At 43.7% G+C, this 11,974-nt stretch overlaps 1 protein-coding gene across 1 annotated transcript; it reads right to left on the minus strand.

Moving 5' to 3' along the window:
* Positions 1–7,719: 7,719 nt before the first annotated feature.
* On the minus strand, positions 7,720–11,549 carry RLIM (ring finger protein, LIM domain interacting). The gene is made up of 3 exons (XM_009706193.1): positions 11,373–11,549; positions 10,433–10,516; positions 7,720–9,585 (listed from the first exon to the last, which is right to left on the minus strand). The coding sequence occupies exons 1-3, from the start codon at positions 11,539–11,541 to the stop codon at positions 8,051–8,053; spliced, it is 1,788 nt and encodes a 595-aa protein (XP_009704495.1). The 5' UTR covers positions 11,542–11,549; the 3' UTR covers positions 7,720–8,050.
* Between the last annotated feature and the right edge of the window lie 425 nt (positions 11,550–11,974).

Genomic DNA, 11,974 nt, shown 5'->3' on the forward strand with positions numbered 1-11,974 from the left:
CTGGCAGGCACCGCTTCTGCCCAGCATCGGGATTTTATGGTTATAAACCTGTTGTTGTCTCAGCTGGAGCATTTTTCAGGCTGGGTCAGCCCCCGGTGTACACGGCCAACACCGCATCAGCAGCGCCTGTCGCCCTCCCGCTCGGCCCCCAAGGCCCCCGGACCACCGTCCCCGGGTCTCTTCTTCTCCGACCTCGCAGCCAGACGGCGTGGAGCCCCGTGGTTTTGCTCCCACCCATATTTTCCTTCCACCTGTGTTGATGTTTTTACCAGTCCCACTCAGATGAGCGCAGTTCAAAAGCCTTTTCTTTTTTTACCCTTCCTCAGTTTTCCTTCACTTTAATGCACCTCATCTTTCCCTTCCCCTCCTCTGTCCTTCATCCCTTCACCACTTTCCATCATCTAACCTGCTTTCCGGACGCCAGCCGACAGCAATCAGCTTCCAGGGCATTTCCCAGCCCCCCCCCACCTCCCACAAGTATTTCAGTTTGTTTAGATCCATCCTTACAAATGGAAGGAAGATCATCCCAAAGGTGCCAGCAGCAAAGGCCGAGTCATTTCCAAGTTTATTTAGGATTTATTTAGAAGTCAGCAATACCTACAGAGATTCAACTATTTCTTCTCCTGCATGTTCGCCTGCTTTTCACCTGCCTGGTGCTGCCTTCCCCTCGGCCGGCAGCGAGCGATGCTCAGGGCGGGCACGCAGCGGTCCCACCTCTGCTCACATCTTGGCATAGATCCCTGCTCTGGGGTCAGGAGATGAACCCTGTGGGCTCCTGAAACAGCTTCGTTTCAAGAGCTTGCACACCCACAACGCCCTCCAGTACCAGCAAAACCACCAGCCAGCCTGCGGGCAAGGTTTGGCTTTGCAGACGCAGGGTGAAACGTGGGGTTTCGGTCTGGGGTGGTGTCGTCAGGGCCATTTCACTGCTGTGAAAGGAAAGGCCGGAGTGGGTATTAAAGCCAAGAAACCAAGCCAGGCACTTTTTGCTTCGTGGCATTTCGTACGGGACCCATCACACCGAGCAAAGCCGCTGCTCCAGAGCAAAAAACCACCGGCCTTAAATGTTCAGCGTGGAGAAATCACATTCTGCAAATCCATCCCGAGAAATCAAACCAGTGAAAAATAATCATCTCTGCTGGCAAGCAGGAGCCCTGCCAGCTCCCCTCCTGCCGCTGCGCAGGGGATCCCCTTCCAGCTCCCACGGCCCACATCCCGCAGCGCTACCGCAAGGATGCCGCCTCGTAAGCTTCTGCCTTGAAAACTCGGGACCCTGCTGGTGCAGGGTGCCAAAACTCAAGAAACCCTCAGCAAACAGGGGGTGACTCCTATTTTATGAAGTAATCATTGTTGAGGGGACTCGACACCTGGCTTTTCACATGCTCAGCTTAACAGGGGATTTATTCAGGGGAAGAGTTGGAGCATGCAGCGTCGGTATCTCATTAGTGTCAGAGACAATGCCCCTCCAGTTTAAGACTAAAAAGTGGGTTTAGTTTTCCCTATGTAACTTCATTGTAAGGGTTTAGGGAGCCACAACAGAGCTGAGTTTAGATTCATTGTATTAAAAGCCCCTTACCAGGTTCAATCACACTTGAAACAGCTGGGAAGGGCAAGCGAGCAGCAGCCAGCCTTTGCTTTTCTCCCTATCTTTCCATTTCCAAACACTCGATCCCACCGAGGAGCTGCCAGAAGAGCCCTTTTGGAGGTGAGAAGCCCCCGAATGCATGGTTAGTCCTGCACCCCCATCGCTCCGGGATGGACAGGTTTGCCAAACACAACCGTTCTCCTCCCACCCAGCAGCAGGACCAGCAAAGGACCACACATTCCCCTGTGAAGGTCTGGATCCGCCACGAAAATATACCCCGAAGGGAGGAGTAGGCCAATGTAAAAGGTTACAGGGTTTAAGCACCGAGAGGGAAGAACAAGGTTATATAAAGTTTTGTGGGCCAGAACAAAGAGCTTGAATACATTAAAGAAAACAAACACAGGGATGAGGTCAGCCACACGTGCTCCAAAGCTGGATTGCACTCTTTAAGCAATTTGGGAGTTGATCAACAGTTTTTAAGGAACAAATGCAGGGCTACCCAAACCGAAGGACCTCCGACAGGGAGACGCGGGGCTGGAGTTGGCGACCTGGCAAAGAGCTCCTGGTACAGAAAGTGTGGGAACCACTCCATGAACGAAGTCACCGCAATAAAAGTGAACGCCTATGTTAAAGACTCAGCTTTCAGTTTGAACCGTGCCCTTGCACAGCAAGACAGACCGTGGAGCTCAAGACGAAGCATGTGGGAATCTGGGGAGAAAAAACACCCTTATCCAAGCTCTCCCCACAAAAAGTGAAGCCGGAGCAGAATCCCAACTCCACACATCCCTGGAGAAGCCCACGACTTTCCTCCTTACCAAACAAGAGCATCACTCATGGTGCTGTCAAGCACCAGCCCGGCTGTGATACTGCTACCCACTGCCGTGGCACCCAAAACACTGGGCGTCACATGTTTTCAAGCTATACATCACCTTCCTACCCCTTCTTTTGTTTCGATGTCATCACGCCCCTCTTGGCGAGCAGCTCCCGCTTCCTACTCGAGGACTGGAGTTGAGGTGAGAGAAGCGCTGATAATAAAGATAGCTTCCCACGCCCTAAAAAATTTCCTTCCCACTCAAGTGAGTATTTGCACGTACATCAGCTGCTAATTTTAGGACGAAGCTTTTAGCCATATGCGAGAGCTTCTCCTGAAAGCCACTGAACACCGCAAAGTGTATTTCTAGGGAGACTCAGCCCTGACAGCCCCAACCACCGGGCCCCGGTACTGATGGGCACCCATAAAAGTCACAGCTACTACTTGAAAGAAAACTTGCAGACCCTGCTCTGGTATCCCACATTATCCACTGACAGATTTGCAGAAGTCTGGGATATAGTGAGATTCATTGCTTCAGTTTTATGTACTAAGGAGCAACAAATTCTTCTGAGAACTTAACTCCGTACCATTCTGGCTCTTTCCTTTCTGCCCAGCCTCAAGGGAAAAGCCATATAGAGGAAATAAATTCCTACCACATCCACCATCATTTACTCCAGTGCATTCCCACCGTAAGAAGAGTAACCCCAAGGAGTGATGATCAAGCACAAAATGAACACTTCATGCATTTTATTGAGTCTATTTAAATTTGCATTATGACATCTTACATAGGGAACAAACTCCTCCTAAATGTTAGCTATCAAATCTGGTCATACTGTTGTCCAATGACCTCAGAGTACCATTTTGTATTAAACAAGTCCAGTATAAACAGATGCAAAGCACTGTACAAAAAAAAAGAAAAAAAGAAAAAAAGAAAAAAAAAAACCTGTTACATTCTCAGTTGAATTCAGGGCTTCCCAACCAACAGCCTTACTAGCAGATAGTGAAACTCAGGAAGGGGTCTCGGGTATTTTAGCTTAAGGGAACAAAACCACATAAAACAATCAAAACAAATTCAATGGTATGTTTCCCCGTAAGAAGAAAAATAAAAAGAGGCATCTCATATCAAAAAGAGGTTGGGAAGCCCTGGTATAACAGATGCAAACTTCTTTTCTTTTTTTAACACAACACAACTTGTATGTACTTTGGGTAAGTTACCGTTGATTCTGTCTCTTCACCCTTCTTCTTCCCTCCCTAGTCAAGGATAAACAAACAAAAAGCCTAGCATACATAAGGGTTGGAAATATTTCTGAATTTGTTATAAAATCCCTTAGCGTGGCTCCAAGCCCACCCTCACCCAAAGCACCTCCTCCTGGGAGAAGGCAGAGGAGCAGGCAGACATTTCCACGACCGTGTACCTCCTCAGCTCCGCTCTTGCCTACATGCTCTTAATCAAGCAACGCCAGCCCCCGCGGTTCGAGCAAGGATGACGGGCGAGAGAACCGAGGCATCAGACAGTTACACACGTGTACACCTTAATGAAAAGGATCCCAAACTAAAGATAAGGCTGCGGCTAAGCCGAGAGGATGAAGCTTTGTATCGCAGCGTGTCGGTGTAGATCACGCTGGGAGATTCAGAAACCCCCTCATCGCGCTGCTAAAAGTCAGAGACCGATGGCCAACCTGAACGGCGTTGCTTTTTTCATCTTCACATCAGACCCTCGCTATTGTGAGGCCACAGGGAACCTCCTCGTTGTGTAGGCAACCATTTCAGGATAAACATGGACCGCAGATACGCCAGTCCTTTGGGCTCTCCGCATTTGCATAATCCAGACAAGTGACAGGAAACTGGAATGACAGTCATTACGGTCCTTTGTGCCAACTTTGGTGGGAAATCCATTCCGTTGCAAGTTGACACAATGGACAATTATGGTTCCTTCGAAACCGGTAGGGTATGGCATCAGTGCAGCTGCTGTGCCTGCACATCAATGCTTCTCACAAAACGTCTTTAAAGTTTTAATGAGTAATTTCTACGCATGCAGTACCTACACTAATCAAATCATTTTAAAATCAAGTCAATTAACTGCCTACAAGTTCTTTGCAAAAAACCCAACTTGTTGGAAGAAACAAAAAAAGTGCACGTGAAAGGGAAATCTAACAAACCCCAGGAATAACTCTTCACAGTCTTTTAATGGATAAAACCCCAATTAAAAAAAAGAAAGTAAGCACCCACAACTCTGTATCGGTTCACAATCCGAGTTAAACTACCAAGCACGCTCTGAAGTAAAAAATACTGTGTGTTCCTCCGGGTTTTGGCCTCGTGACTGCTTTAATTGCTGTGTACGGAGGTCCCGTGAGTACAGGTCTGTCTCGTCGGAAAGGAATTAAGCTCACACACCAGACAAGGTACTCACAGCGGGAGTTCGGATGGCTTGCAGTTTGAAAAAACCACCACGGTAACTACCGAGGCAGGCAGTAACAAAGAACCTCCTTCAAAAATAAAATAAAGCAACAGCCTTCAAAGCAGAAGAAACCATGCTGCTCCGAGGAAGGAGCGAGCGAGCGATCCCGGCTCTGACGGCAGGCGAGGAGCAGCTCCCACACGGTGGCACTGCGAGCCAGGCAGCTGATGCACCAAGGCTGTTTCTGCCTCTTCAAACTCATCTTTTCTGTACCATCAGGCCTTCGAAGATGACAAAACTAGCCCTTTTAACCCTTCAGATGGCTAGGAGCATCAGTTCAGTGGCTGTATCCCTCCTGTGATACCAAAAAAGCGTAAACCGAAGGCAGCACAAATGCTCAATACCAAAACGATTCATACGCTGTAAATCAGGCTAATTGTGAACCTTGTTAAATTAGAGCGTCTTTCATATTTTGCTAGCAACTGAACTGTTAATATTGGCTTTTCCTAACTCCAACCTAACTTTTAAAGATTAGAAATTGAATTACCACAGAGGCTGACAGATGACTCGGCTACATAAAGAGGTCTTTGCTGCATCAGCAATTTAATTTCTGCCAACTCCTCCAGACATCAGACAACGAACCCCCAGCGCCTTTAGCACGCTCAGCATTGGAAAAAGGCATATAAAACACTGAGAACATTCAAGGTCTCCTGAACTGAGATTATGTGTTCTTGGTACCATTTGGGAAACTGCCAACGTTTTATTAGTTGCTATTGTTACAGAAAGATAAAATGTTAAGGCATGCCACTATTAAGCTATAACAAAACTGTAAAGTTGATTCTACTAACGTGAACAGTTACTGGAAACTCAGAACATTAAAAAGAAAGCTATGTTGAATGGCACGTATCGCAGCCGTGCTTCACATTCATCAGCACTAGCAGGCTCCTTTCTTTCTGGTCACCAGCTTTAGTCCTCAGAAATGTACCTCCGACTTTCACAATCCAACATGGTATTCATGTAGAGAGGTGGGGTTTTTCCTTCTAATTCTACGCTCCAGTAAGTCAGTAAAGCTACTGGAAACTGCAGCTGATAGCAAGTATTTGCTATGTGAATGCTACTGGAAAAAATTCAGAACTCATTTTGTGGAGGAAATTTTGGCAGATAAGAGTCCAGCACATGAAATTAATAGCTAACTTCCAATTTTACAGTGATGCACATCAGAGGGAAAATTCAAAAACATAAGCTTATTTATTCTTCTGTTCAAAAATACAGGTATTCCCTCTGCCACGATGGTGTGTCCCACCAGGAGGAAAGCGAGCTCAAGAGCCAGTGAGGGTTTCCCACTGAACCAAACACCACAAAACACACACATAGAAAAAAAAAAACCTGGAATTCTGGGACATTGTGGAATCCTTAACTAGCTGATGGATGTTAAAATGGCTTAAAGCAGAGACTACAGTTTATGCAACCACCACTATAAAACACCAAAAATGTGTTTTAGTTAGGAAAAAAGAGATAGGTCAGCTTTGGTTTAGTCATCTGAGGAACAAGCAATGTTTCCCATATTGCCAGCAAGAGCAGTTCATATCCCTTCATAACTACTGCCCTGGAGTCGAAATAAATATTGCTTTCCCTGTTGCATATGTAAGCCAGGAAAAAAAATAAAATCATTAGAGCACAAAGAATTAGAATTAGAGCACAAAACAAAGAATGGGTCATCAAGGGGGAAGGATGTTTTCCCCTGACACTGATGAGAGTTGAGGCATGTTCTCCAATTCTCAATTTCAATATGCCACGTACATAATTTTAAAAGTAAATTCAATTCATTTTAATCTGCCCAACAGGAGTAAAAAAAAAAAAAAAAAAAGAGTTTGTAGGGCTTTAACATTATTCTTAGAACTGGCTACACATTTAAGTGTACTCCCATAATTAATTATAATTTTCAAATTTAACCTAACACACTAATAATCTGTTTTTCCACTTAATACTTAAGTTATTTTTCTGTGGCACTCGAGTCACAGGCTACCAACACTGGATATATCAGCATGTTCGCTCAACGGATCCAGAGGCTACTAATACAGTTGAAGCTGGCAGGGAAGAAAAAAAAAAACCTGTCAATACTTGTCTGCTGAATAGTTGCACAGAGTTGCCTCAAAAATTGAAAGTAAAAGTGGATAGAAAAATTGGGCATAAACCTCACTGAGTGAACCTGTACATGTTGGTCTGTATTATTACGTATTAGCAACCATACCAAGAAACAACCAGCCATTAGAACAGTTTCTAATTTTTATCATCTTTTTTGGTGGCATTACTGAGCCAAAACACTGCAATTATAACATTTAATTTCCGGTTTTTTTAATGCAATTAAGATGTCTAATTCAACTGTTTTTATATTACAGTAGCTGTTCACATAAATAGTACAGATATGCACTGCTCTTGACAGGTACACAGTTACAAAAGCAGCTCTCTTGTATTTAGTTTGCTCTCTGTGTGGTGGATTTTGTATGAAAAGCGTTCTTGATTTCTAAGCATGGTACAATTTTAATTCTTAATGCGTTAGTACAACAGTGCATTGGAAAAGTACTGAGCTTCTACAAAAAAGCTTTACAATTTTAAAACAGATTTTTTTTTATTTAAACAAGCATAGGCAATTCTTATATTTCCACAACAAGATAAATATCCCAATTAAGCTAACAGCTCATCCTGCAGCGTGCCATAGTGATGGGGAAAGGGCTAACATTAGTGTTATTTACACAGACATGTCCAATATTAACCCAGTATGAAAATTAAAAGTATGTTCAAGTGTGCAATTAAGTTCATATTATTTTTTCAGACAGTTGGATTTCTTGCAAAAATTCCTCTCATATACGACTCATGTACATTTAGCTGGGATGCCTTCTCAAAAACGTCCTCATAAGCACAATCTTGAGGACAAAATGTTTATTGGACTTGGATGGCAGGAGCTGGGGGGGGGAAGAACTTAATACTCTTCACAAAGTAAAAAATATTTTTAAGTGGGTGGATGTCTTTGGACAAGTGATATTTAACACCCAAACTGACAAGATCTTGCAAACCCTAATTAAAGAAATTTTCCAATTTTAAAAGCTTGTATTCAGAGAAAATGCTTTCATGAGGGAAGATTCACTCCAGGTCATTACTATACATTGAGGTACCACTCAAAAAGTGGCCATAAAGGAAGTGACTTCTTTGCCCATCACTATCACACTAGCTGCTTGGCCATAAATTCGGATCTCATTTAGACAACACTCTCTCTGTTACCAGACGCTAAGACTGCTCTGCGACAAATGGGACAAGTAGAATTTTCCGATAACCAGCGATCAATGCAGTGGACATGATACTCATGCGAACAAGGCAATTTACGGAGCTTGTTGCCTTCCGTGTACTCTGTAATACACACACTACAGGTTTTCAGAGCGTCGCTCTCACCAAAATTCCTCATCGCTAGGTTGTCAATTTGTTCTTTGGTGAGTCCTCTTGGTTGGTCATCATCATCTTCGTTTAGTAGGAAAAATTGTGCTAAGCTAAGGAATGGTAGAGAACCACTTTCTTCAAATGTGACCGATCCCCTCGTATTCCGACCTTCCCGTCTGGCACCAGATGTTGAACCACCTTCATTGCCACCTTCATACACCTCCCCTGAGCTAACATCTGTATTTTCGTTGCTTGAAGTACCACCACCTCCGTTCTGTGGCTCAGAAGCATCCACGTTCTGATTTGGGGTTGGGCCACTAGGATCTGCATCACTATCACTATACATGAAGTAACTCAGCTCTCCGAAACCTGTCATTATCTGCCTTAGCATAGTCTGAATAGCAACTGATGTAGTCTCACTCAAGCCTGTGTTTAAGATCCTACGGATAGGAATCCTAATGGTACTGACGTAAGTTCTCACTCCAGCCCGTTCTGAACGTGAAAACGTGCGCCTAAACCCTCCCCGTTCGCTTTCGTAAGTGACCGTGTTGTTAGGAGTCTGGGACCGGGACCGAGTTCTGTTGGCTATGCTGTCTCTCTGCCGGTACTCTCCTGGACGAACTCTTCTCACCTGAAGATCAAGTACTATGGTAGGAGGCCTCTGCCCAGGAGTTGCGGACTCACTGGTGCCGTTAGTTTCTGAAGAACCTGCTGCTTGAGGAACAGGTCTTGTTTCAGGGGTTGAAAACAGAACTGCATTTTCACTTGGCATCTCAGTCCCCACTGTATGCTGCCTTAACGTCACGTGCTGCCTAGTTCTAGAGCTTCCCTCAGCTTCATTCACTGAGGAGTGGTCAAGTGTTTGAGATGATGTATTGTGATGAGACCTGCGAGGCGTCTCACTCACTGGATTAATAGGTGACCTACTTCTATCAGTCCTAGCCCGCGTTCTCCGCTGTTCTGGACTCCTACTCCTTGCTCTCCTCTGCCCTCTAGGAGGGGAAGCTTCCTCAGTTGATAGCTCCTCTGAAGTGCTCCTTTCTGATCCAGGCTGCCTCACAGATGGTGATTCAGATCTTGGAATTTCAGAGTCACTTTGGCTGTTTTCCAAGTCCTCCCCACTGGAAGGCTCTACAGATGGCTCATTCTCAGTTTCTGGATTTGTGTTCCCATTATTACGGTTGACATTTATTTCCAAACTGAATCTGAAGTCACCACTATTCGGGTTAGTCCGACTCACTGCTCTCCAAGACTGGTTTCCTCGTTGTCCGCTTCGTGTTGTATTTCCAGTCTGTCGGACTGAATTAAGCCAGTCTATTATAGAATCTCCATTTGAAACATCTTCTGCGGACTCCGCACCTGCGAAAAAGACAGGGAACTACCAAAATTAGAGTACTGACCTATTTTTGGAGTGAACTTTTCCAAGAACATAATTGCTTAGTTTAACAAGTGACAATTTAGAAATGCTCAATCCTATCAACTGCTATTGTGGTTTCACACTTAGCATCGCAATTCTTATCTACCAGAGCTCATTTAAAGGAGCAGGAGTGGACATTTTTCTAAAACGTACAGATAGGCTGCAGCCATCACAGAGCAAACAAGTCATCAAAATAACACATATTGTTTATCATAAGTAAATGGAAAGTCACATTTCAGGTGTCGTAACACATCAATATTCTCTGTTTCCCTTTCCAAACAATTAAGTGATCTATCGACTGCTAAATAGAGAACTGTTTGTCCTGACCCTTCACTTGAAGAATAGCTTTACAGCAAATCTGTCTCACTAAAGAATGAACTCCAGTGGTAAGCTCCAAGCATCCTCCACCAATTTCTACAGAAGGGTGATAATGGAAGTAATACAGCATCTTTTGAAGAGAAGAATGGTGAATAAAACAAGAGGGATTGCCAAAAAGCACCCCAGAAGGGAGCAGACAGGAAGGCAATCTTAAAAAAAAAAAAACCAAACCAAACAACCACCAAATAAACAAACCTAAACGAAACTTTACTTGATGCAAGTAACAGATGTGTTATGAGTGAAATCTGTCCCAAACTGACCTCTGCAGCAGATATCAGACATAACGGTCACTTAGTTTTGAAACAAAGCTCACCTTGCACCTGCCTAGGCATAACTTGTTCCACTCCTGCACTCAAGTTAAGGTCCGTATGGGGTGCTAAAGTTAAGAGTTTTCACAAATACTGTATATACCTCTATTCTCATCACTGTTTTGCTGTGGCGGACCTTCTTTAACTTGGTGTAGCCTTCTCAGCAACTCTTCTTCAGTAATTTCACCTTAGAAAATAAGCAAAGTTTTCCAAAAATATTTCCAAATCATATGTATGGCAAGCATTATCAAAAGCTTCTAAAGAAGGTACAAGCCACTGCTTGTCTTTTTTTCTAATTAACTCCTGCCATAATGAGACTGCCAAACAGGTTGCTAAGGGGAGGTTCAGACACTTCAGCACCATTGTCCCAAGTAAGTTTTGCTGAAGCCAAAAGAGCCGAGAGTCAATCTATTCAAGACCAATGTGCTTTCTGGTTCTGCAACCTCTACAACTTAACAGCAATTTTTGTCATCTTGTGTTAATAAAATGGTTGTCCAGAGTAAAATAATTAAGATAATACCTTCACAAGCATGAAAAAAGGTTTAAATTAGTTGAAGTCATGTTTTAAATTAGAACTGGTTTGAACTAGGTATCATCCTATAAAGAGTCAATTTAAAGTAACATCAATTGCAAACTGACATAAAAATGCCCATGCAGAATCTCGCACCAGACTACTTATCCTAGTTACAAACACTTCACCTCACCAGCACAAAATTGTCACACAGATGCTTAAGGGAGGTTACTTTTTGATCAAAAATGTCTAAGGGTCCGTAACTGGAACTGGGTCAACTCTGGGTATTCCTGCCAAACTTGTGTAAACACTAGACTTGTATCTGATGAATCCACATCATCCTAGCTACCTCTCCACTAGTCAGGGGATCGCTCAAATTTGAGTATGCACAAATTAGCAAGAAGCTACTTCCTACCACGGAACACAACTGCAGCAGACAAACTAAATGGGTGAAACAGTTTCAGGGCAACAAAATTACACAAATTGCCTACCAGCGATTCTAGTAAGATGTACATACACAAGCATTACCTACCTGGTGTTCCTAGCAAATTGTTATCTCTCATAAGCCTGTAGTCCTCTTCACTCAGGTTGTTTACAAACTGATAGAAAGCTTCTTCTCGATCTAACCGATCCAGCTGACTCTGACGTTGTGCTTCTGATTGATCAATATTTCCTTTATCGCTAGAATCTGAGCTTTCCATCTTGATGAGTGGAAGAGTACCTGAAAAGGAGAAAACAAACCCTTCATCCAGTGTAGTGAAATATGGCATGAAATTTAGGTACGTTTAACCTGTACTACATTCTTCATTGTTACCCTTAAATTTGGGAGCCGGGGGGAAAGCAGTTTGCTAATGAAGCTTCAGTTAAGATGAGGTGCATAACTACAGGGATCAAATACGAAATCATTCTTAAAGCATGAACGTCTTCAAGAAGTACAAATGAAAATCTATGCCCATCATTATCAAATGCTCAATAAAGCAGCATGTATGAACACGTGGAATATCATCAGCCATAACCCTTAGTCCACCTTTACATTCACACAGTTGACTAGGGGTCCATGACTATCTCCTTTTTAGCACAAAATATTTCTAATACCGCAACTGCCTCACAAAGCATGACTTACAGTGCCCTACA

The sequence above is a fragment of the Cariama cristata genome, unplaced genomic scaffold (genome assembly GCF_000690535.1).
Source record: "Cariama cristata isolate BGI_N322 unplaced genomic scaffold, ASM69053v1 scaffold22008, whole genome shotgun sequence".
Lineage (NCBI taxonomy): Eukaryota > Metazoa > Chordata > Aves > Cariamiformes > Cariamidae > Cariama > Cariama cristata.